Here is a 27,138-nt window from a genome sequence, read left to right on the forward strand (position 1 = left end):
CGCCCCCTCTCTCTCTCTCTTCTCTCTGTCTGTCTCTCTGCCTCTCTCTCCTCTGTCGGTCTGCGGTCCTCCAGGCTCCACCGCTTTGGACAGAGAGGCACAGAGGCGGGCGGAGGCTGCGAGATGCTGAATGTCCGCCCCCCCTCTTCCCCGCTTCTGTCACTCAGTGCAGGGAGGCAGTGAAAATAAATAATAGTAACATTGTCATCTAGACTGTTGGCAGCAGCACCCAGTGTAAGATATCTGACGTTAAATCGGTCATACAGGCTAACAGGAGATGCATGCAAGATAAAACCGGGTCAGTGTAGTCTGCTGTGTGTGAGAGTCAGCAAAACATACAGCAGCATTTCTGCTTATTCATGGGTGCAAGGACGCCACCTGTCGGCTCCTGCGAGGCAGAGAGACGACTATCTATCTATCTATCTATCTATCTATCTATCTATCTATCTATCTATCTATCTATCTATCTTGCATACAAAACAAACAGAGAATAAACAAACATAGAATGCATATTACATAAAACAAGGTTTTCTACCAAGAACCAAAAATAAGCTAGGGTTATAGGAGAGATGGAAAAAGAAGAAAAATAAAATATATAAAATAATAAAAAATAAAAAAGGCCTAAAAGAAAAAAGAGAAGAAGAGAATTCTTTGTGGTAATTTCAGTCAGAATGGTGTAACTAAATATTAGCTTTAGCTAAATAATTTGCAGTGGTGCAGCCTATCATATATTATCTTTGAGTTAAACTGAATATAGTCATTTAAAAAGTCTCCTATAGACAGCCATCAGTCCTGTAACTTCTGAATACATGCACTGATCTGTTTAACACAGCCAAATGGAGGCAGGAGTCACAGATTAGAGGAGACAGACCAGCAGAGTTCAGGTGACTCAATGTGTACAAATTAATAAAGCTAAAATAAGTGTATTCCTGGTTTTGCTAAAGATGTTGTTGATGCCATAAAAGTGATGCCCATCTCCTAACTGGCATCCTTGTGATAAGGAGCTATGTCAGAGCCATGAAATGACCAACACCCCTCCAGCCAATCAGAATAAAGTATTCAGCCAGGCCATTGTATAATAAATATTATGGATGATATTTTGTACGATCACCTTTTAAAGTTAATGTCCATTCTATCAGTATCATAGCAACAAGAGATTGAGGGATTCAGGGTCAGGGAGAAAGCAAAGAGCAGCCACACCAACCAAACCCCAAATCCAGACCGGACACTGCACCACCCATGGCTTCACTACTGCCTTTTTTTTTTTTATGTTTGCAGCTGTTAGTGCTCAGTGTGATGGAAACCATCCATCAAATTATAATAAGTATATAAAAGAATTCCATTCAAACATACAGAGGTAGGCTACATTATAAAATCTTTAATTTTATCAATTTAACATTCATGGGTTAACAACTGTATAGTGATATGTACAGTACATTACAGGATTCATCGATGTGAAGCATCCTGTAATAGCATAGAGCAATAACGTTAAGTTACGTTAAGTTGTCCTCTGTCTTTGACCCATCCTAACTACTTAGGAGCAGTGGGCAGCCACAATGCAGTGCCCAGGGACCAACTCCAATTCTGAGGCCAGTACCTTGGTTAAGGGCAAAGGCAGGAGTATCTGATACCTAACATCCGTAACATGCATCTTTTCTTTTGAGTGTAGAATGTCTTCGCCACTATCAAATTGTTTGTCCCCATAAGACCCCACCATCCCCACTGAAATTTTTGTACAAATCGACTACTGGGTGTAAGCTCTGTATTTCTGCAGTTCAGTTATGCATTTCATATTCTGACCTAGAAAGTTTCTATGCCTGTTGCAAGATGAATCAGAAAGAGAATCCTATCAGTTGAACCTGCATGAATTTTGAAAAGTTTCTCAGCAAATACTGCAACTCAAGGGCATTTAAGCAAGCAGCATGCACAGGGATATGATGTAGACGTCATATCAACATTTATATTGTGTCCATCTGGCATCAAAACTACAAATATTTAGTTTATTAGTTGAACCTATGCTTTCAAAAACATATGCAGGAAGTCGAGACCTTGCAGTCATGGCCTTACTATTGTTCACCACCATCTAACAGCTGATGTGATTTAACAAATGTATTGTATAATGCTAAAGAAAACTATTAGGTTCCCTGTGATTCTGGTATCAGTATCCCAGTCTCATAATCCTGTGCCTGCCAACATGACAGACAGCTACCTATTGAGCCAAATCCAAAGTGCAACTTGATTTCTCCAAGAGATATTTACTCTATAGGAATATTCTCCAACTCCATTATCCTGGCTCCAATATGTTTTTCACAACCACATGGACTCCTCTTTAAGTGAGTTCCCTTCAAACCCAGTCTTGCACTCACCAGCAGGATAGACAGTCACACTAAAGTGCAAAGTTGAATTGGACAAAGTATAGTATTTCTATCAGAGGAGCAAGTTTAACCGACCTCTCCAACAGTTGTGCAAAGTAAGTAGCCTATTTGTGGTAGATTAGAATTTATTTCCCAGTAATGCAGCCGAAATATATAGAATATAAACTATACCATTTGTCGAGGCAATTACTCTATATTTGGTACCAAAACATTCACAACATCTATATTTTGATAAGATCTGCTGTGTTACAGTGTATTTCTCCCCAATAATCTACCATTCATGACAAAGGCTATATACTTCACACTTTCCTTTTATTGAAAAGTATGTTTTATATGTCCAGGAAAATTGTGAACTCCGGTCTGTGATGTACTCCTGTGAGTTACCAGTGAGTTTTGTCATCCTCCCCTCACTAACTCCGCCTCTGTAGCCAGAATACGATTTATCTTAGCAAGCAGAGGCAGTAAAAGAAGATATGGCCAGGGTGAAAAGTTTAACCACACGCAAGACTTGTAGAATTTAATCAGTCAAGTCAGTTATGGTATTGATAGTGGGGGTGACGCTGTGTTATCTGGTTATAATTGCTAATTATTTGAAAAAGAAATGTCACATGTAACATTTCATGGAAAAGGAGGGGGGGCAAGGGGTTCACACCTTTGCTTGTACAACCATGATTAGAGACTTTTCACAGAACAATATCGCTCTCGCAAGCTGCAGTTTTCAAGGTGAATAGGGGCAATAGAGACAGTCACACTGAGAATGGACTAGAAGCAACAGATAGAGGTTGTGAAATACATATACAGTAATCTGACATGTAGTATTGGTTTGTTGATTTTATGATATGAAACCATCTTAAAACATTTCTACAAAATAAAGACACTCATTTAGAACTTTTACATAAATTGATACATTTATGTACATTACAATATAATACAATAGAATTCATAATGTATCTCTGCATAGTTTCAATTTAATTGTTTATAGTTTCAACTGATTTGCCCCCTTTGATCACATTTAACAAGTTCTCCGGCGACCTGCCAGTAACCTCATCTTACGAGCTCAAATTAAGATAAGGATAAAGGTTAGAAAGTCAAACAGATAATCAGGCAGCAGTGCATCTTATCTCTGACAAGGAAATGTGGTGTCATGAGAAAATCAAAATGCTCTCCTGCACAATAACACAGTGTTGAAGCTCTGTACCAAGAAAGCAGATAGGTTTCTTTTCAGTAGTCAGCTCAGCCGCACATCACTTCTGAATGCTATCCAACTTCACTAGGAGATAGCAAAATATTTAACATAACATATTTAATATATTTTATTTTTATCCATACTATATTTCAGCTTGACGACACTGCAAATACACCTGACAAGTAAAGCTTACATAACAGCTTAGATTTATAATTTACTGATTATCAAGTACAGAAGTTTTTCATCAGTCATAATTCCTTCATTGCACCAAAACTGACTTTGACGTAATAGTCTCATCATTTGTAAGAAGGTGGATTATCTTTGTGTCCTCAGCTGCTGATAAGAGACTGTCCTGTGATATGGGGGATTTGTGTTGGTCAGCATGGGGGGTGTTGGTGCAGGTGTGAGGAGCAGTCTTGATTGAAGGGGCTTTGGTAAGCAGTACGGCAGCCAGCACCCTGCCTGCAGCTGGGGCTTCTGTAGGAGCGGGTGGGGTGCATACTGATGAGAGGGCTTCAGCAGCCGAGAAATCACCTCTTCATCCTGTGATGGCCAAAGGAATTATTGCACTTAACTGATTTGATAACTGCTTTGGCCACATTTTCAATATTTAGTCAAAGTGTTGCATTTGTGAATAAGTCAATGCTGCTTCTGGTTACGACACAAAACTGTGAGTACGATAGAAATTCATACATATGGTGCATTTAAACCAATTATTCTGATATTGTATGAGGTACCTCAACATAAAGCAGACTGTTGGCTGTGTGTATGTGCTCACTGGCCATCAGCTCTATATCCTTCAGTGTTTCTGTCTTCCTCCATTTGGCTCTGCGGTTCTGGAACCAAATCTGAAGCACAGCAACACACACTATGAATTTAAATTCACCTGTAATAAAATGTACTCACATTTTTGCTGCATCATATATGGCAGAGTCAAGAAAAATCAGGTCCCTTTGTTAAGATATACAACACTTTTCCTAATAGAACAAACAGCTGTTAATTTTGCAGTATTCTATATACTTTTGCCCTCTTATGTGTCACTCATCTTTATAAGTAATGCCTTATGTAAGCTGCTGTTCATTCCAGTTGTTCCACAGAAGACTACTCTGTATCATTAGTCATCACTGTCCTTGTTTGATTTTATTGATTCCTGTTACACTTGTAATTTCAACAGAAAATCAGATGGCAAAGATAATAATAAAGAGACTGCATGTGTGACGTCAGTTTTTTGTTGATTTGACCAAAGTTAATCAGATAAGAAAAAAAAACCCTGATGATATAGCTTTAACAGGGAAAACACACCCAGATTCTTGCTGTTGTGCAAATTTGAATTTGATACTGTGTATCTGAAGACAGACATTCCATGTTGGCCCTTGGGACAACCAAACACTTTTTGCTCACACCTTTGTGAACACTGGAAATCTTAACTGCGAAACAATAACAAATACCCACAATGAGGTGTGTGTGTGTGTGTCCTACCTGTATGCGTCCCTCATTGAGGTGCAGGCGGGAGGCCAGCTGCTCTCTGGTGTTGAAGTCAGGATAGTGAGTCTGCTGGAAAACCTTCTCCAGCTCCTCCACCTGGGAAGGAGTGAAAGTTACTCTCGTTTGCCTCTTCTTCCTCTGACCTGTGAACAAACGGTTGTCACTGTCATCGTTATCATCATCAACATCATCATCATCATCCTGCACTATTCTTGATTTATCGTCCTCTTCTCTCCTTAGTTTTGCCCTGGGCCTGGTGAAGGTTTGATGCTCTTCCTTTAGGCCCTCCAGAGAGGCTAATATAAGAAACCTGTGACTCCAGCAGATTTCTGCAGGCTTGCACTGTGACTCTTATTCTATATTTATTGGAAGAATACTCACTCATGCAGTCTGTGGTGGTTTTTGAAGACTGCTCCAGTAGCCTCATTTGTGGAGTTTCTATAGGCAGAGAGACAATTCCAACACTTACGATAATTCATTTTTATAGGACCATGATATAGATGTTAGTAATTACCCACATGTCACAGTCGCTCATCTGACCCCTTTGCCTCTTTGTAAACAAAATGTCCACAACAGCGATATCACTAATACATACCTGAACATGAATGCTGGTTGGATATTCTGGTGTTCTCCTTGATAACAGACCAGCTATGATGCCCTCTTCTCTCTTTTCTAACACATGCGGGCCTCCTCAGAATCTCCTCAATCGAGTGGGACAACTTTTTAGGAGGCTGTGGGTCCATTTCCAGATCCACACTAGACTCTTTTTCTCTGTCTTCTCTATTCCACACATCCAGTAGTTTATCCTCTGCCATCAGCACCTTTGTCATCAGGTGTCCCTTTACAGTGTAAATTTTATTCACTTGTATTCAGGTGCTCTCGGTATCTCACTGTTAAAATCTTAGACAGGAGTTGGCACTCAGTAGGGCGCCTGTTGGTTTTTTTTCTCAGTCTTCTCCCTTGAAGTAAGAAACCTGTCTTGTTCTCTGACTTCCTCTTGCTCTCTGATCTCTCTGTTGCGCTCTCCTCCCTGCAAGGTGAGAACAGAAAGGTTGTTCTCCCTCTCCCATTGGTCCCTGTCAGCCTGTGTTTGACCTGCATCATATGATCATTATGGAGGAGGAGCATTTGGCACTGTGTAACTACACACTTCTAGGAAAGCTCAGTAATCAGCACCCAAATTACACTGATCTCAGATAGGGATCCTGGCCAAGTTTTTTTTTTTTCGAATGTCCCAAAACAGCTGTTAATTTAAGGCTTATTGTAAATATGTAATCATGTACTTCCAGTATTAATATGTTACAGTGACTTATCTCTTATCTTACAACTCTCTCACATGCACAATGCTATTTAACATAAGCCAATTACTGTTACATTTGTTCTAAGGTTTATTGCATTATGAGAACAAATCCTTGCTATGTAAGCCCATGCTCACAAAAAAATGTTTGTGATCCTATATTTTGATTGAAGTACAGTTGTAAAACATATTTGAGTTGTTGGTTCTCTGCCTTATCAACTGATTTATTGGGAAGCTAACCTTTATCCATGTGTGGCCTCAGTAAGCCCTCTCACACCTCAGTTCACCTTTTAGGAACATTGCTAACAGTTTGACAGCCTGACAGTGACTCCTTGTGGTGTGAGTGAGAGAAAGACTTTAGTCATTTCAGAAACCCACAAGTATATTATTCAATGCAAGAGTCTGTCTCCATCTAGTGGCTTTACTGCTTCAATGAATGAACTTGCAGTCTCAATCAAATAATGACAATTATATAGTGATATAATCAGTTCTTTCTGTATATCAAAGGGAAGAGTCTTAACACAGTTTGGATGACCATTCAGTTTTTTTTACTTTTAAATATTGTATAAGTGTGAAAGTCGTGGTTTTACAGGGACATTTAAAAAGATACAATACACATGGATGATCTCATATCATTTTCCATTAAAATGCATGTCTACACACACACACACACACACACGCACACACATATAAGGTGCATGTGTGCACATTATCCACAAAGTCTATTATATCATTGCATAATTGATAGATATTTGCAGCTTTTCCTAATTTTTCCGGAAAAAAAGCTTACTACCATATTTAAAAGCATTCACTGGGATCACAATATGATTATTATAGAATACCAGACTGCAAAAAAAGGTTGAGACAGTAATCAAAAGTTAGATTAAATAAACCAAAAGGCACTGGAATTCAGACTGTCTATTTAATGCATTGTTCTGTCAGACAACGTGCAATTTCTAGCTATAGGCTATCTAGGCTTTGCCTGATATTCAGACTGAATAGCTATTTCATTTTCAACTTCATTATTCAGAATCTAGTGGGAGCAATTCCGTGGCTGGTGCCGGCAAATCTAGGCTGCCAACTGGGCTACATTAACAACCTTGGAAACTTTCTAACTTAAAACTACTTCAGGTTTTCTGACCACATGGTATGTCCAGTCCATTGAGACCTGCTGATGTAGAATATATGATGAAAAAATGATGAAACACACTAAAATACAGGGGAACATAACAATGTGCCTAAAATGCTCCTTCCAAGCATTTTAGGCAGGTCTATATGTTCCCAAATTTATACATGTAAACAAACCTTGTACAATACATTAAATATTCATAACCAGTCATCACATACTGTTAGTCCTTGTATTAAGAGTCATCTATTTATTTATTTATTTATTTATGTATTTTATTTTGTGATGGGGCTACCTTTTTTGTTTACATTTTAATTTTGAATTGGGCTTTACTGTAAATGACACAAACATTAGCTTTTTTCCCCCATTTAATTTCGACATGTGCAAGGCATTACAGAAAATTCCCTATCAACTCAGCAATTGACTGGAAAACTGCCTTTCACCCAATTTGATTAAGGGAGAGTCTCTCAGGCACACATTTGGAAAGCACACAGTCTCTGCGGCCTAATGGCGATCATGTGCCGCTGAGTAACAGTTTGACGCACACACTCAGATGTGAATGACTTGATCAACAATAGGCTGTGACTCATGACAAGCCACTGAAAAACATTCATCTCTTCCCTCTGCCCTCACAGCAGGCAGAGGGTTACGCTTTGGAGAATGGACACATCCACAAAAATGATTTATGTAGGCTACTGTACATGTGTAGGTGAGCCTTGATTAACAACAACAGCTTTACAAGTAGTTGATACCAATGTCTTGGCTGTTACTCCCAATCCAAACACTCACTGAGATGTAATGACAAGATAAATGTCTTGTGTCCTCTTGAGGACTGATGTCATATACTGTACACAACCATGTTACATTATGATGATGTATGATCTAACACTATTTGCCTTTTTGACCATTACTCTGTTATTTGAGCAAAAGCCTTTGAAATCTGCTGCAGAATAAGCCTCTCAATTACAAATTGAATCCCTACAGCCTAGTCTCTCCAAAGACAATAGAGACAACAGAGAAAGAGGCTTCAAAGACACTGAGAAACATTTTTCCAATCTACATATTGTTCCAATCACAAATGGCTCAGTGGTGTTACTGGCATCATCTATGAAAAGGTGCCAAAACTGAGCCTGTGTGGGAGAATGAAAAGAGAAAAGTATCACATGTTTTCAGAATTTCAACAATAAAGAGTGATATACAGTTGATTTGATTGTGGCTATGTATTCAAGTATAACTATGTCCATTTTAACAATAAATGAAGACATTATTCGTATTGTTGTGATATAACTTCTGCACAATTTCACCATTTCACACCCTGGCTCACATCTAACATAAACATGTACAGTATAAATTATGTGATTCCAGCTTACGTCTTACGGCTTCATTTGAGTACTGGCCTCGATCCCTGACCTACCTAACATCTGATGGGTCCTCACATACTGCAGTCGGTCACATGCACACACACACGCACCCACACATGCATGTACACACACAGTGCAGAAGACCTCATGACACCCTGGCGTTGCTGCTCTCTCTCTGCCTTGCAAGTTTCACGTGAGATCAATTTTCTCCAACTGTTCTGTTCAGTGCGTGCATGTCCCATTCCTATCTGCCCAGCACCATGCTCAAGGGATTTCACAGAGATCAAACAGTGTGACCAGACAAAGGCCAGCTGATGACCAGTGGGCTGGTTATTCTGCAACTCCAAGCTGCGTGATGACAACTGCAGATGCTGTCCATGAATTGACAGCCATCAAGGAATATATCCTGGAATATTTACAGGGGAAAGCACCACAATAACCGAGACAACTAAATCAACTTTTATTGTAATTTCACTTCCTCATGAAGCTCCAAGGTGCCAATATTTGCTATTTTCTGGCAGATTTTTCAGGCAGCCGGTGCCATCTCAGCAGGCATCACAGGGTTACAGGCTCTGTCAGGAATCTGAATATTGAATGTCACACACTGCCACTTCAGGCCATGAACTGATGCCATTTTGATGTTGCTAGAATTTGAGTCACATGGAATTTGACAGTTGTAGACAGTCATCATGAGATATAAAAATATTAAATAGCCACCTCACAATATGTTCATATGACTAAGACGCTAATAGATATTGCAAAGGAGTGATTCAGAATTTTCTGAAATTTGAATTCATCTATTTTCAACGTCTCAACATGGACAGGACTCCACATACAGTACAGTAGTCATGGATGGAACAAGACATACAATCGAGTGTACACAGCAGACCACAAAGCACATCTCACTCCACTTTTATACATTCAGTATCTTGGTACACTCAAGTGGCATGACATAAAGTACAACTGATACTATAAGTGATTCATGGAAAGATTCATGAAGTGATGCATGAAATAAATGTGTAGGGATAAGCTGTTGAGGACTTGCTCTAAATGAGTTTTCTGTTTTCTTAAAGGTCCAGTGCAATGAGAATTGCATTTCTCAATTCCATGGTATAATTTCACAAAGGACGTGTTAATGTAAAGTTACCCAAATTATAACTGTCAGCATTGTGGAAATAAAAAAACAGAATCAAACAGATTTAGAATTCCAATCTACTTCCTGGTGTAAATGATGTCACCTACACCCAGGTTTTAATGAACGCTCTGATTGGTCGACAGTATGCATAGTTAATCAGGTGTCCCATAGTCTGTCAGACAATAGCCATCCAGCTACTTGCTAAAGTAGCCAAAATCTCTGGGCGCTGAAGTTCCATCACTGGATATTTGTTCCCTAAAGATAGAAATATTGGCCTGCAGTGGATGGCAGAGTCATAGGGAAGGTTCGGCAGTCCTACAAGCTTTGTACCATCTAACCATCAAAATCAACTTTTCCTGACTGAGTTGAAAATCATTACACTGGATCATTAATGTTTTTGGAAAACATGGTTCCTTTAGGGAGGGCAGCTGCCAGTCAATGACCTGGCTCTTGTCTCTGGAACATACTGAAATACTTTAAGGTACTAATGACCCCATCACTGGGGGATGTTGAGTTTCCTTAGTTGCCCTGTCTCTCTCTTGATTAAGCAGGAGATGCTGTCTATGAGTGTTGCTATCAAACCGTTAATTCATTTTAATCTAATTCATTCATTTTGCGGGAAACAGAGCTTTACTGCAAATTAGGAAATTAAGTTAACATTTACAGAAACTTCACACGAGTTGCCAATAACTGTTTTGTGCCATGTGATAGTCTTGGAGAGTCATCTTGTCCAAAGAGATATTTGACAACAGCTGGTAAAGTCAGAAGAAATTGAGAGTAGAAAAATTAACAGTAACACACGATAACAAACATGGCTGCATAAGTAGTGCCATGAAGATTGAAGTTTAACCAATTAATACTTCTGACTAGAAACAGAAACTTTACTGTTCCCGACTGTACTTGACCCAACTGTTTCCAACTGTCTTCAAGGCCATGCTGCTTCGCTTGTCCTATATCATTTTGTTCACCACTGATTTTTGGTTAGTTAGATCTAGTTAGACTCATTCTCTGTAAAGTCCTCTGAGACATGCTTGTGATAAATTGCTATATAAATAAACAAACTTGAACTTGAACTTGAAGGAACTGCTCCCTCCTTGTGGCTAAACTAACATTATTAACAACCAACTGTGGAAACTACTGTCAAGCGATGATATCCATTTTCTCCATTTCTATGATCTTTCAATCATCTTAAAGGGCCCTTGTCATGAGAAAAAAGTGGTGAAGTGAGAGAGAGAGAGAGAGAGAGAGAGAGAGAGAGAGAGAGAGCAATAAGAAGGAAGTGGAAAAATATAGTACCCTGCCTGAAAGGGTATTCTCCCCTCCCGTCAGCTGCTGTTACTGTTGTAATTGGGTTCACATGAGCTGCTGGTGGGACTTATTTCAATCTGCAACCACAGTAGTCTCATGTCTGAACTCTACCTCTTTCTACCCCCCTTCCCCTTTCTCTCTCTCTCTCTCTCTCTCTCTCTCTCTCTCTCTCTCTCTCAAATTCAAATTCAAATTCAAATTCAAATTCAAATTCAAATTCAAATTCAAATTCAAATTTGCTTTATTGGCATGGATGTCACAACAACATTTGCCAAAGCATCAAGAATCAATGAAACAAAATAATATTAACACAACATTAAGATTGATACATGGTATTGATACATTGATACATACATACATTACATTTCAACAGATCAGATCATACTGTGTGTGTATGTCTCTCTCTCTCTCTCTCTCTCTCTCTCTCTCTCCCTCCCTCTCTCTCTCTCTCTCTCTCTCTCTCTCTCTCCCTCTCTCCCTCAACACACTCCCTCTCTCTATCACACTCTCCAATTCTCCCTCTCTATTCCCTCCCCTTTCTCTCTCCTCCACTCTCTCTTATTTTTTCAGTCCTCTGTGCTCTCTGTTTGTTTTGGTTCCTGGCTCAGAAGACCACCACCCCTGGGATCCACCTGAGCCTATAGGCTGAAGCTGATATGGTTCCGGAAAAGGAAAGTAATGGTCTTGACAACTACGCATTTGCAGTAAGTATATAATTTTCTTAATCACCCACAAAGAGATGTTTTTAACAGTGTGGACACTTTATATACTTTATTGAGTATATCAAGTTTTTTAATTGACCTGTTTTTTTGTTTGTTTGTTTTTTCACTGTAAACACTTTCTACTACTTGACTGACAAAAACTTTCAGATACAAACATTTCTACCTTTAAGTTGTCATATGATAATCCAGTGACCTACCTGTAGAAACACATGTCTGGATGCTATGTGGAAATGTCACTTGGTGGTATATGATGTAGTATGATGTGTAATATGTATTGGGTAGTAAACAACATATATAAAGTATGTACAGTATGACCTAGTTGGGATGTATATGATGTGTATATATGTAGTATGTATATGTATGATGTAATATGGTATATAACGGTATGTAAAGCCCTTTGAGACTTGACTGAGATAAAGGGCTGTATAAATGAACTAGACTAGGATTACAGGATTTATTTATCTCTCTCTAATCATTTAATTGGATAACATGCGTTGTCACTTTGCCTTTTACCACCTTGGGACAAACTGGATATAATGATAATGTTAATGAAGTTAATAATTCACATCAGACAGAATAGCAAGCAAACTGGCGTCATGGATACTGAATGACCCTTGGTACATGCCTGCTCCTCCATGCTTAAAATCACATTCTTGAGAAGAGAAGGGCTATATTGTCCAGCTGAGTCAGAGGACTAGAAGCAGAAAGTGCAGAATCTCATGTGTGTTACCTTTGGTCAGCGGTGTAATTTCTGTTCAAATTTTAATTTTCCATATAAGCCAGGCTTTCTCATGATTATTCATATTCAGCTTCCCCTAAAACAAAATTTTGTTGACTGTAGCAATAGGCTACCTGTCACCAACAGTGATGATTCATTAGCTGTGCTTCAGCTAAATAAATAAATTCTGTACTTTAATATTTTCATGCCATTTTATTTAACAAAAACATTCTTGCCTTGACCCTGACAAGAAACAATTAGTCTTACTCTGGAAAATCAGGGGTGGAAATTCTACATCCTACTTTTTTTTTTTTTTAGAAAAGAGAACTTTATTAGATGTAATATTTTCCATGCAATTCTAAAAGGATGAGAGGACAGCGTTCAAATTCTTTTAATTGGAAAATTTTTAAATTACAAAATAAAGTGCATAAAGAAAGTAAAGTCAGATTATTGTTCTCTTCTTCACTGACTGTTCACTGCAAATGGCTCCACAATTGGACATATTCGTTGATCCAGTTTCCGATGCTTATGGAGAATCACAAAATTTGTACACTGTAATTGAAAGTACAATATTTCATTGTACTTAAGTAAAAGTAAAATTACTGACTTTAAAAATTCAAGAAAAAAGTGCAAGTTCACAAAAAAGCTACTTAGTTATAGTAATGGGTGTAAAAGTAATTAGTTACTTCCACCCATGTGGGAAATTAGCTTTTACTATTACTGTTTACTCTCTGTAGCTTGCAATCCTCATTCCACCCTACAAGCTCTTTGATGTGATAAAAGTGTGTTTCTAGTGCAAATCATTTACCTTAATGGCTGCTAGAAGGTCAAGGCAGTGGAGCTGTAAAGAGTGCTATACTATTGTAAGCATTTGAACAGATTCTTTTTGGTTGGAAGTCTTAATATTGTGTTGATTGAACAAGTGTTTAAGAATGTCTTCGCATTCCACTTTGTTTTGCTATGTGGTTTGTTAAAAATCTTGCTGTTATATCACTGCAATATAAATACAGATTTGACACGCAGTACAAACGTATGGCTTGCTAAAATACACAAGTAGATCTATGCCATCATGTAGATCTATGCCATCATGTGATATGTGTCTTTTAGTTTAACCTTTAAGCTTCTGTCTGTCTCCCTCTCTGTCTGACTGGTATTGCAGCTTGATGGGCGCTTCTGTGATCTACCGGAGAAAAAAGATGGGGAAGGACTGGACGCGTCAGTGGAGGAGGACAAGAACAAGTTGGCTTACTGTGTGACAGACGTGCCTCCCTGGTACCTGTGCATCATCCTAGGCATTCAGGTATGTCAACAAATGGGTTCTCAGGTCGACATTACACCACGGGTTTCCATTGATTTCATGATTTAATTAACCACAGTAATAAATTGGATAAGGGGCCCGTGTAGCCTAGTTCCTGAGGGTATACAAGGATGCAAACTGAGTAGAGACATGACCAGTGTCACATGAGAACCTCAGTCTGGCCTTTCGTTTACATTTGGTTCCATTTTCATGTACATGGGCCCAAGGGTAAAATCAGCTTCAGAGGCAGTTGAATGTGGTTTTGTTTTATGTATTTAGCAACTGTGATCGCTGATCCTCGTACTGTGTTCCCTCCTTTTGTCCTTATCCTCAAATTATCGTTCAACGCAATTTTCTTTCATTATTTTGTGTGACTTGTTGCGTGACTGTTTGCCATTGCAAGCAGATAATAGAGTACTGTGATACAGGCTGATACAAATCTTGATTCAAACAGTCCATGTAAACAAATTTATATTTTTTCCTCTTTTACACTATCTAATTATCTATTAATGTATCATTCAGTTATACCACTTTGCTGAAATATACATGTAGGCAACTGGCATATACATATCTTTTCCCAGCATGTTATACTGTACATACATGCACAATAAAGTCCAGTCTGCTTCACATATTCATGTTTGGATATATGACGTTGTGGCCTCTACCTGGCAGTTTATACCCCCACAGCACATACAGTGTCTGGTTAATTTTCCCTCAAGTAAATAAGCCCAAACCTTAAACTAAACTTCTCTCTCCTCCTTCCCCTGGCCTTTCTTCTCCCTCAGCATTGTTTGACGGCATTCGGGGGGATCATTGCCATCCCTCTGATCCTGTCCCAGGGCCTGTGTCTGCAGCATGACGGCCTCACGCAGAGCCACCTCATCAGCACCATCTTCTTCGTCTCTGGCCTCTGCACCCTGCTGCAGGTTACCCTCGGCATCAGGTGAGGAAGTGAAGGAGAAAGACAAGGAGTCAGAGAGGAGGAGGATAAGAATGATGAGAAGGAAGGTGAGGGGAGGAAGATGGTTGTAGTACTATGTTGGGGTGATACATGTTTGGTGTTGTTCAATGGTAGATTTCAATTTCCAATTATTATAAAATATCATAATAATAAGATATACATGTTCAGTGCATTGTTTCATGCTGTCTTAGTTTGTGCACTGCTACATGAATCTAAGCAGTACAACTGGTGATATTTTCAAATAGAATTAAACATGATTAGCATGATAGCATGAATTAAGCATGATAATCCCTCTGATTAAATGGGCAGAACAGTACAACCTCTTAGCTTTCCTTCTTAACCTCTGTTGAACTCTGAGGCCCGACACAGTTATGTAAGTTATGTGCTGCCTTGACTACGAACAATAAAATATTCTACTGTGGTAGTGGCCACAGCTTCACTCAAGCTCGAGCTTATTAAAGAAGAAAAGCATCAAATTAAGATACATTCAAATGCATTATATTTGATAGTCTTGCTACTGTGTGTCCACTTAAGCACCGAATGAGTGTATGATACGATACGATGCCATACCTTACCATACCATACCATACCATAACAATGACACAAAACAATATGATGTGATTCTGCACAATACAATATTGTTTATTATCAAACAGGAAACTCAGTTTGAAAACCCACAGCAGAAAACAGTGAACACAAACTCATGGTTCGCCACAGAGCAGCGTGCCCCTCTCACTGAGTGTAAATAAACACCTATCTGAAGCTGTGCAGTGACGTACACACTGCAGACTTGAAATGATCTCAGTTGTAGCTGCTGATTTTGGAACTATAAAATTAGAGCGTGTTTTGTTGCTCTGAACTCGCACAATGCCTGTGTGGACCCAGGCTGGCCGAATGTTGGTGTCACAGTAGGATTAGGGAAGGAATTTCCATCTTATTATGTTTGGAATCTAGTTCTTGCTAAATCCACATTCCCTTGGCTTAGCACCACTGATGCTTTCTTGTCTCTCTCCAAATACCTGGTGGTCAGCTGTGAGGAAAAACAATGCTTGTTCAACAGCACACTGTTTCAGAGGGGGAAAAAAGCACTAATCATTTGTGTGCCTTAGGATAGAAAACATTATGAATATGAATTAAAGCTAAATTTAGGTTATGTTTCCGTCACAGTCTGATGTGAATTGTAGACAGTCACCAGTATATGGATTGTTACAGAGCAGAGCATTTTTAACCAATTTCTAACCCTAACCCATTTACCCACTAGCAGTTGATTAGAGAGTCATGATGTCTCTATCCACCCTCACATGATTCAAATCAACCTTTTTATCATCTAGAATGAGACAGAGAGAAAGAGAGAAATATAGTGAAAGAAGAAAGCAAGAGAGAGAGAGAGAGAGAGAGAGAGAGTGAGTTGAGACTAGACATGTTCTAGGTGTCTTGAGGTGGCTTGGGAGTGGCTGCACTTTGGTCAACCATCAATCATAGTGACCTCTTTTTTTACTTTCGTACGTAGTGAGGTGGTTGATTCATAAAAAGCCCCAGCTTTCTAGATAGCGATGAATGGCTGTAGTCAGGATCTAACTTTATCCCTCACCCCAAATTACCTTTGTCTGATTATTGCTCGCAATTAAAGGAACTGATACAGCAATATATGACTCACTTGATGAATGCTGAGTATCATATTCTGTAACCTGGCGCTGGAAAACATCTTATCACACTGACAACTAGAAGGACGCTTAACACCAAATTCAACTTCAACTGTCTCTCCATGTCTTCCTTCTTTCTTTCATTCCCTTTCCTACCTCCCTAATCTCTCTTTCCCCTCGTCCTTCCAGATTGCCGATTCTCCAAGGTGGTACGTTCACATTGCTGGCCCCCTCCATGGCAATGCTGTCCATGCCAGAGTGGACATGTCCAGCCTGGACCCAAAACGCCAGCCTGGTCAACACCTCCTCCACAGCCTATGTAGAGGTGTGGCAGAGTCGAATGAGAGCAGTAAGTGGCCATCTGTAGCCATCTGAGCTTTCTAATCACACCTAACTGGGTAACTGATTCTTTTGAAACTGGACCATCGCCAAGAAGACTGGCAGCCTCTACTGGCCTCTACATTGCATTTTACATTTTGTGCTCCCAGGTCAGATTATTGGGGGAATCTGCTGGATTGCTTTACAGCACAAAAAGAAATTGCTTTTTGGCAGAAAACAGGAGGGGGGCCACTGTTCTTCCAGTGCAAACAGAGCTAAAGCTTTCAGTGTTTCTTGCAATGGCAGATGGTGGAAGGAGTGAAAGGCCGATGGAAAAATGACTTCCAACATGTTTATCCTCTTCAGTAAAGCTAAAACCCCCAGGGAGGGGAAAGGGGGACAAGTAGAAGCAGGAAGCAGCAGGGTTTATGGGAAATGTGGTCTTTATTTTGAGAAACATTAGCATAAATAATAACACTGGCGTGAGAATGACACTACCAGTTGTCCTGACCATGGTCTTATTTCTTATTATTGTGCCCATTTCTGCAGAATAATAACCTTTGTCTCTGTCTACAGCTGCAGGGGTCCATCATGGTGGGCTCTCTCTTCCAAGTTATTGTGGGTTTCTCCGGCCTCATCGGCCTCTTCATGCGCTTCATTGGACCTCTCACCATCGCACCCACCATCTCTCTCATTGGACTGTCCCTGTTTGACTCAGCTGGAATCAACGCTGGCAATCACTGGGGTATTTCTGCCATGTGGGTGAACCTCCTTATCAGCCTCTTTCAGGATTGAACGCTCCTTTCTAGGCGTCATCTGCTGCAGAGTACTAACTACCCACCTTAAATTGTTAATAATTGAGTACAAAAAGTAATAGTGTATTTCAAAAGTAGCTAAAAGACCCGCCACCCCCTCCCTCTGAGGATTGCAAATTGCAGCAAGTGAAAAGTATTAATCTTAGGGCAGGGAAGGAAAGCCTATTAAAATGTCCTTGTCCAGGAATCTGTTTAGTTACCCACTTGGCTTTATTCTGGATAGAACAATACTGTGCTACAAAAAAGTAAAGTACAACTTATTTTGCATGGGGCAAATTTAGCCTGGTCAGTCATTTCTTTTCTCCCTCTCTCACACAGGACCACAGTACTGATCATCCTGTTCTCCCAGTACCTCCGCCACATAGCAGTGCCCTTTCCCACATACAGCAAGGATAAAAAACTGCACACCTCCCGCATCTACATCTTTCAAATTCTCCCTGTAAGTAGGAAACAAGTTGTCTTGTCTTTACTGCCAATGATTGGCTTTGTGACCAAGGTGTATGGTGTATTTAACCGTTTGCCCTTTTGAGAAGGCAGGAGCAATCGCATTTTGTGTTTGAAAAATGTGTTTAAAGAGAAAGAAAGCTATCCTGATCTGATTCTCTGTATCCTCAGGTTCTGCTTGGTATCACTTTGTCATGGCTCATCTGCTTTATTCTGACGAGCTACAATGTCCTTCCCTCTGACCCAGACCAGTATGGCTACCTGGCCCGCACTGATCTAAAGGGAGATGTGATGGGCCAAACTCCCTGGTTCAGGTTCCCCTACCCAGGTAAGAAGCAGAGCTGCTAAACTACCAGCTCAAGGGTTAACATTAAATTAGTTACATTAATGGCGTGTTTATGCCACTGAATTTACTTAATTGGGACAGTAGGAGATAGTAGAATAAAGTACATTTTATTGATATTAATTTAACCTTTATTTAACCAGGTTAGTCCAGTGACATCATCTGATCCCCTATGTGTGAATCCAAACTTAGGTCAGTGGGGGATGCCGACCGTGAGCCTGGCAGGGGTGGTCGGCATCTTGGCTGGAGTGATTTCCTCCATGATAGAGTCTGTGGGAGACTACCACGCTTGTGCCAGGCTATCCGGGGCTCCTCCTCCCCCTAAACATGCCATCAATAGGGGTATTGGCATTGAGGGGCTGGGCTGCCTGCTGGCCGGGGCCTGGGGCACAGGGAACGGCACCACCTCCTACAGTGAGAATGTTGGAGCCCTTGGTATTACAAAGGTGAGATGAGCCTCCATGCTTTGGTTTAGAGGAAGTTTTTAACATGTCTGAAAGTTGTTTTTTTCTAACTGGCAACTTTCTAGATAAGATATGCATGTTATACAGTTAGACTATCCATGAAACTATAAAATATGGTTTCTGTACATCTATATTATTACCTTAAAAAGCACACAGTTTCAGCAGAAAGCTTTTTTTCCCCCTGTTTGCAGGTTGGCAGTCGCATGGTGATAGTAGCCAGCGGTGTCTTGATGGTTATCATGGGCATGTTTGGTAAAGTAGGCGCTGTCTTCACCACCATCCCGACACCCGTGGTCGGAGGAATGTTCATGGTTATGTTCGGGGTCATTTCTGCAGCTGGAGTTTCTAATCTGCAGGTAAATAGTTCAACATCTGAAACATTTCAGCATTTCAGCATGAATGTCTTATATTAAACTGCGGTATTGCTTAACTGGGGATCCTCTTTTTTGCACACAATTTTCCAGTATGCAGACATGAATTCATCTCGAAACATCTTCATCTTCGGCTTCTCCATGTTCTCTGGTCTGGTCATTCCGAACTGGATATTTAAGAACCCCAAAGCTATAGCTACAGGTACACAAATAAAATCTCATGATATCTGTGCCTTTCATAATAAGCACAATAAGATAGCCTGACTTAGTGTTGGCAAATTAATTTATTAGGACACTTAGTGGTGTATTATCTCATATTGATTATATAAATAATAATCATTCTTGGCCAAGTGAATGAGTCAGCCCAAGAGGTTTAACTCTTTTATTGCATTATGATCTGTAGGTGTGGTAGAGCTCGACCAGGTGCTGCAGGTACTTCTGACCACCAGTATGTTTGTAGGAGGTTTCTTTGGCTTCGTACTGGACAACACCATTCCAGGTAATCTTCCACTTAAATTAATTTGTTTTGCATAAAATTGACCTCAATAGTATACTTAAAGGGGCATTAAGTGATCTATAACCTCTATCGACCTCTATTGGTGACCAGTAGAAACTAAAACAACATTGACAGATCTCTGACACGGCCCTCCCACCCCTAATCTGTCCCCTTGAGTTACAGTAACCTGTAATTGACACAAGCATTAGGAGTGTTTTGAAATTCAAATGGGTGGGGAACTTTTGTTCCAAAACAGAGTACAGGCTGGAAAGTGAGTAGTGAAAGCCAAAATTCTCAGCACGCGGTGAAATAATCATAGAGTATTTGGTATTCATCAACAACCCTACCAATCCTCTGCAGATATATTATGGTCACGTTCTGCTATGAGGTAAAAGTCTTACTTTTTGCTCCTTTAACTATATAGTACAAAACACGTGGATTTTTTCCCAACTTATTAACGTATATGTTTTAAGATGCTCTTCCTATACATGGTGATACCATAGAACATAGACTAATCAGAAAATGACACATCCCAGCTCTTGAGAAAGGAATATTACAGAATTTACAAGAGGAGTCCTATCTAAGGACAAAAGTTGGTTCTGGGACGTGACGCCTCATCCCTAAGCTGTAGAGAGAACAAACAAGAAAGCTAAAACAAATCAAGACAGCTAGTTCGAACCAGATTGCATGAAGGCCGAATCAATGATGTCATTCCTTCAGTAGGATGTAATAGGGTTTAACAGTAGGGTTTTACAGATTTAACAAGTTGTATTCTAATACTAGTCACTCTTTACAAACCATTTAAGTGAATTTATATTAAAAAAAATACCTGTTCTGTGTCCAAAAGGATCAAAGCACGAGCGAGGCATCCTGGCCTGGAACAAGGCCCACCAAGACGACTCCAGCAACACCCTGGAGAGCGGAGAAGTCTACAACCTTCCCTTTGGCATCAGCTCTTACCTCTCTTCTTCTTCCTGGATCCGCTACATTCCTTTCTGCCCTCCTGGTACACCTAGCTCCTTGGATGGATGTGAAACGGACACTAACGCCCTGGAGCCCAAGCAGCCGACTGGGAATCCAGAGCCTTCACAGATCATTATTGGAGTGGCTCTATGAGTTGTGTACTCACTCCAAACCATACCACACCATCAGAGGCAGCTCAATGTGGACCTCCTGTCCTTCGCTCAAGATACTGTACTGTAACAGCATGGTGCACAGTATTTCACATGGCCTTTTGTGATTGATATTTACAAATTACATCTTGCATAGGATTGGTCGGTATATGGGCAATTCTTAAGGAGATAGTAGGATATGGTGAAAGTTTTATTTGAATTTGTTTAAATTGTTGTGAAAGCTGAAATGTATAATCTTGAGAAATGTTTTTTTATGTACAGTCATTTTTATTCACAGAACATGATGCTACTAAGCATACCATTCGAAAACATCAATTTCTGAGGTTTTGAGTTCTTGAGGTTTTATCACTAGTGTCTGATCAGCCGTAGCCTGCTATGATACCCGGGTGCTAGTAAACAAACACTGAAAAGACACGTGAATGTAAATAAATCCAAGATGTTTATTGTTGCATCACATACATAGTAGCCTATGGTTCTAATGTATTGTTCCATGTAAGTACCTCCTGTTGGAACCAACTTTTACTGTGACAGCTAGTTTAATAATTGTTTTATTAAACTATTTACTGTGACAGCTAATAGATTAATAATTGTTTTATTAAACTACTTACTGTCACAGCTAATAGTTTAATAATTGTTTTATTAAACAATTTACTGTGACAGCTCATAGTTTAATAATAGTTTTATTATCAGCCCATGCACTTTGCCCATTTGTGGTAACAGTCCTGCTCCAAGATAAGACTTTTTCTCTCAGGTTCCTCATCGCCTACCAGCAGACCAGAGGCACCATTTTCTCTTTGCGCAAACCAGGATGTTTTGGATATTGAGATCAATGAATAATTTCCACCAAAAAGGTTTTTTTTCCATGTGCCTACTAAACTCCAACAAGGAGCCATTGTTTAGCAACAACGGTATCCAGTCAGGTTGTTCCAGTCAGATCCTGATTGATGGCTTTGTACAAGCTAACAAAAGACTCTGCCCAAATATCTCTTTGTTGGTCAGAGGTGGAATTGACCATCTGCTGGGCGGTGTACACCATGGTCAACATAGTATGCGCAAAGTCTTCCTGATGCAGGTGACCAATATGATTTGAAAGGTCAGAGGTCAGCCTGCGTATGTCTGTCAGCTTCCTGGGCACTACGTCCTCAAAAATGACCTCCAAGTTTTTTGTCTTTCGGAGGGAGGCCAGCTCAGCGTCTTTCACTGAGAACCGTCCACTGTCTCCAAAATGTACACCTGACAGTAGGATCTATATGGTGGGGGAAAAAGCAAATTGTCATCAATAATCACTCGCCGGGTTATTACTGGTTCCTATTTGAAAAATCTCCCTTGAAAAAGTATTGTGTTTTTCTGTATTTTTGTCTCACCTCGAAAAGTAGGTTAACATCATCTAAGGAGTTCTGGAAGGTGGGGTTCACCACTGTTGCCGTCCCTCTGTTTATTCTGACTGCAGCTGGAAACAGGGCTAATAGGTAAGGGGAGAGAGAGACAGAGAGAGGGAGTGAAGAACAGTGGAAAAGCAAGGACAGTCACCTGACCAAACTGTTTCTTTCAGCTTTCCCCAAATGTTTTTATCATGTGATTCACTGCTGCGCACCGAGAAGGTTCCTTGGATCTAATTTATGTGCTGTTAAGTCGAATTCCCCAAGACAGGCGAGTAACATGCTCTAAACCTTGCAGTCCTTTGATACGTGCCATAAATAACAGCAGTTGGTTTTTACTAGTGCTGTGTTCTGGCACATGTGAGGCCCAGGCCCATCAGGCCCAGACCAGGACATACTGTAGTCAGTCATACAATGCAGCACACTACTCATTTCAGACGCTGTGCAGCGGATGACTCCTATCTGCAGGCGATGAGATGTGACATCGAGCTTCAAAGGCAGAGGAGGAATCAAAGGCGGAGCAACACATGGATTATACTACGGACTCCTGATGAGATCAGCGCACTGTGTATGGGCTCAGTGCTTCAGCCTCGTTTTCACATCATTGCTTAACCTCATGGTCCAGATGGGTGTTGACCACAACAAATGTGATCTGCATGATCTGGTCACAGAGAGACGTCTGGGAAAAACCTTTCGCCTTACTTGTCTTATGATTGGAGCACGAGGAGCACTAACCATCATGACTACGCATAGGCTAAAACAAAACTCCCTATGCCCCCACACAAAAACAATTTTCACTGATATTTCAAGATTGCATCGACAAGACAGGATGGTAAGCAGAGCAGATGAGAAAGAAAAGATGGATAGAAGGGGGAAACAGATTGTGCCAGAAATCTATGGACTACTGTTTTCACTTACTGTCCAGTAACTCCACTACAATACCCAGGTCTCCTCCTCCCACAAAACAGTGCCAAGATTCTTTCCTGGCTGGTTTTATTAATGTTGGTCAAATCTGGAGCTCATGAAAGTTAAGTTTCATATGGTATAAGAGACATGCTTCAGGTAACAGCACAGTTGAAAAGGTGACCAGATGGCGGGGTAGAGAGAAAGAGAACAGGCAGACATGCAGACAGAGATACAGACAAGACAGATAGGCATACAGTCAGAAGACAGTAATAGGCTGGCAGACAGAATTTCTTTACAGATATAGATACAGACAAAACTGTATTGTGTGTCTAATCTCATTGATTTTGTGCAAATGAGTTTTGATGATTAAGTTGAGTCAATTTACATTTCTCTGCTATGGCAAGCATTGAGTTAAATAAGACAGAATATAGTAGGCATGTATGTATGTAATGCTTAGATAGAGTATAGCAGACCCAGGCAGAATTTAGTTTCAAATATTTTCCTTTTGACTCAAGTGGACACATCCCTTGCAATAGTATGTTATTGTGCTCTTGTATGAGTCAAGAATTAAATATGTTTTGTAATCAAAAGCATTCAACTTGAACTACTTTGCCAAGGTCTGGAGTAAAGTTCTATGTTCTGACTCTAACGCATATTAATTGCATCTACAAAGATATTTAGAAGGTGAAGGTGAGAGAGAGACAGAGAGAGAGAGAGAGAGAGAGAGAGAGAGAGAGAGAGAAAGAAAGAGAGAAAGAGAGATATCAGTTGGACATCCATTAAACCAAATGATTGAGCCAGGGTCAATTACCCAGCCTACCCCATCACTCCTCACCATCCACCATCTGCTGTTTGTGGCAGGTCCGACAAGTGCAATGTGATGATGGTGTTTTAATAGACTTGTGCATGACCAAATCATCCGCACAAGTCCGTCATGATGTTGAGATAATGGCCTCCATTAATCTAAGCTCAATAAGGCCATGTGGAACTGAGTCTCAGGAATTCTCCTTCTTTTTGATGAGCCCTCCAAATCTCCAGGATTAAGTAAATCTATATTCCGTACCAACCACTGATGAAAGACTTATTCCAACACCAACAAACCTTTCCATCACTTTAGCCTTTCCCTCCAAAAGGTCCCATTGCCTCCATGGAGATGCAGTGTTTGTGTGCCTGTATTTAGGAATTTTGACCTAATTTGATATTCCAAGGTGCAATCATACTTTTTCATTCATGGCCATTTTCTGCTGAAGTCAAGGGAACTTCATTCCAATAGGTTATCAATATTGAATTAAACATCATGAGATTGTTTTACTTAGATCACAAAGTGCGCTTAAAGCAGTATTAGAATTAACTTTGCGTGTTGGCGGCCCCAAACAGCAGCGAGAGGTTAACTGTTTGAAAAACATGGCAATACCCAAAAATCATGTGACGTGACAACGTCAGTAAACTGCACACAGCACGCTCATATTTACCAACCCGGCCGGTCTGTGATGCTTTATACAAAAGGGAACCAAAGGGAGAGAGAAGAAAAGATCTTATGTTGGTGAGTCCAGCTTTCTCTGGACGGATTGCTCACTAGCTGCTGTTTAGGAGACAGTTTGGATTTTGATCTTAAGTTGTGATTCGTGGATGGAGAAGTGACCATAGCTGACACCAGAATTTAATTTGGGCAAATCAAGTCAATCTTTAATCTAAGTCCAATTCCCTCTCAATAAGAGGGAATGGGATGCAACTTCTCTATTGCAGCCCCACTTTGTGATTTAGGCTGATGAGACGAGTGTATTTTTACATAAAAATCTTGCCTCATTTTGCCTTAATATTCCTGAAAATCAAAGCATTAATGAGATTGCCCAAGACAGCAGTGTTGTTGACCTGCTATCATCACTGCATTTCAGTGTCTGCTAGTATGTTTTTAGTGAGCTCCAGGCTGTATAATATAACCAAAACTTCTTTCAATGGGCAAAACCTAAAAACATCAGACAAGTGAAATTCCCTGCCTAGCAGTTCTGCATATCTCTGCAGTATGTTTTTCATTCTCTTGAGGAATATCAGTTTCCTCTGTCAGATAATTTTTGGACCCTAGCCATTGTTTTCCTATTGGAAACAGGTGCAGATGGCATCTGAACCATGTAGCTATCTGAGAATGAAACTGAAATGCAACTTTAAAGATATGTAACATTGAAGTCTGTATTGGGTAAAAGGACCCACTTATTTAGGAGCAGCTCTTGCATTGGGCATTGACATTTTACAAGAGCTCTATTGTGTTTGTATCATGTCTTATCCTATTCAATTCCATTCCACTTTGATATTCTGTCAAATATCAAAGAGAGAGAGGGGGCGGGGGAAGCAACACTCTCCTCTGCTGTCAGACATGTGGACTGCAGAGCAACCGAATTTACCAGATAAAAAACAATTACTTCAATGTCACATCATCACTTCTCTCTTTGACCCTAAACAAACACAAATGGTCAGAGATTTTCCCAGATATCAACAGAGTCCACTCATCCCAGGGGCTTGTGAGGCTCTGCTGTAATAGATGTTGAGAGCCAGGCTGACATACTGTAATAGCTGCTGCTGGTGGCTGTCTCTGTACAGATCGACACTAATGTGGACGCACCATATTGGACGGTGATTAGGTTAGATCAGAGTGTGATTGATCATTGATTAATCATCCTGTGACACACATAACAGCTAACTAAACTAACTTAGACAACACTTAGACTACCTGCCCTTTTGCAGATAACAATTAAAAAAGCACATTCTTGTAGCTCCTCACAACAGGGTGGTGTTTGTGCATGGGTGTTGTGGAGCTCTAGCAGATCACACTAAACACATTCTGACATCCAATAAACATAATGATGTAATTCATTCCAATTGCAGGAGTATGCTTGTAGTTCTCAAATTTGTTTTCATCAAAATTTCAACAGTGATTGGAAAGGGAATAACAGATGAGAATAGCTCATCATCTGGCTCAACATGAGTAGTAGAGCTGGGCCAATAAGGGGCTGATAGCGTGCCAGTCAATGCATGGCATGGTGTGGCCCAGAAACATGAGTGTAAAACAAACCCTGACTTATCATAACTGAAATGATGACGGTAGTTACTTCTATCATTTTTGAGAGGTTATTAATACAACATCCTCATAAAGAGCAGATGTATTAATGATCAGATTTCCATCACATTCCCTCTAAATGTCTTTGCTCTAAGGAGGAAATTTGTGGGTGCAAACAAACACTATAATGAAAAATCTCTCTTTGCAACTGCCCCTATCTTCATTTTTCTTACTCTTTCTTTCACAGGCATGGACAGAAAACTACTGTATGCACATTCTACATTCAGCATGTTTATAGTGATGTAGTTCAGCCTTACCTTTGGCCCGACGCTGCGTGGCTCCCATGTTGATGAAGCAGTAGATCAGACCAACAAATACGACCCTGCAGGGCAGCATGGTGGCCCAGTGACTCTGTCAGCAGTCTCCTCCAAATCTCTGCTAACACTGTGTCAGTGTCAGATAGAGCTCAGAGTCTTCAGACCACCCATCTGCTGCATTTCTTCCCTCCCTTTACTTGGAATCTGCTGCTTCACACACTGTAGTGCTGTACACCTCCATCATTATTCTTATACTCTCAATCTGGCTCTCCTCAGCCTTCTTTTTTCCCCTCCCTACCACTCCCCAATCTGATCTCTCTCTCTCTCTCTCTCTCTCTCTGGCCAAAGCTGACTCTCAGCCTTTTAATGCATCCAGCTGGTTGTCATCAGGTTCAGACTCGCTCTTTTACATTAAATTATTTTGCCAACCACATTTGCAAGTGTATATTACTGGCACTTCTTCTTCATCATCATCATAATCATCAT

General features: G+C 40.2%; 2 protein-coding genes across 2 annotated transcripts; one reads left to right on the plus strand and one right to left on the minus strand.

Annotated features, from left to right (window-relative positions):
* Positions 1–11,905: 11,905 nt before the first annotated feature.
* Positions 11,906–20,981, plus strand: slc23a4 (solute carrier family 23 member 4). Its single transcript, XM_071530945.1, has 12 exons — positions 11,906–11,977; positions 13,873–14,013; positions 14,796–14,953; positions 16,804–16,963; positions 17,509–17,690; positions 18,066–18,186; positions 18,363–18,519; positions 18,727–18,980; positions 19,190–19,354; positions 19,463–19,571; positions 19,773–19,868; positions 20,713–20,981. Exons 1-12 carry the CDS (start codon positions 11,930–11,932, stop codon positions 20,979–20,981), a joined length of 1,860 nt encoding a protein of 619 aa, XP_071387046.1. The 5' UTR covers positions 11,906–11,929.
* Positions 20,982–21,449: 468 nt separating this feature from the next.
* Positions 21,450–26,836, minus strand: LOC139653935 (protein FAM180A-like). The gene is made up of 3 exons (XM_071530947.1): positions 26,653–26,836; positions 22,363–22,460; positions 21,450–22,244 (listed from the first exon to the last, which is right to left on the minus strand). Exons 1-3 carry the CDS (start codon positions 26,729–26,731, stop codon positions 21,915–21,917), a joined length of 507 nt encoding a protein of 168 aa, XP_071387048.1. The 5' UTR covers positions 26,732–26,836; the 3' UTR covers positions 21,450–21,914.
* Positions 26,837–27,138: the final 302 nt, after the last annotated feature.

Source organism: Centroberyx affinis, unplaced genomic scaffold, assembly GCF_046629955.1.
Source record: "Centroberyx affinis isolate AG114_WGS23_722 - 3 ecotype Tasmania unplaced genomic scaffold, CSIRO-AGI_Caff_v1 ptg002004l_1, whole genome shotgun sequence".
NCBI lineage: Eukaryota > Metazoa > Chordata > Actinopteri > Beryciformes > Berycidae > Centroberyx > Centroberyx affinis.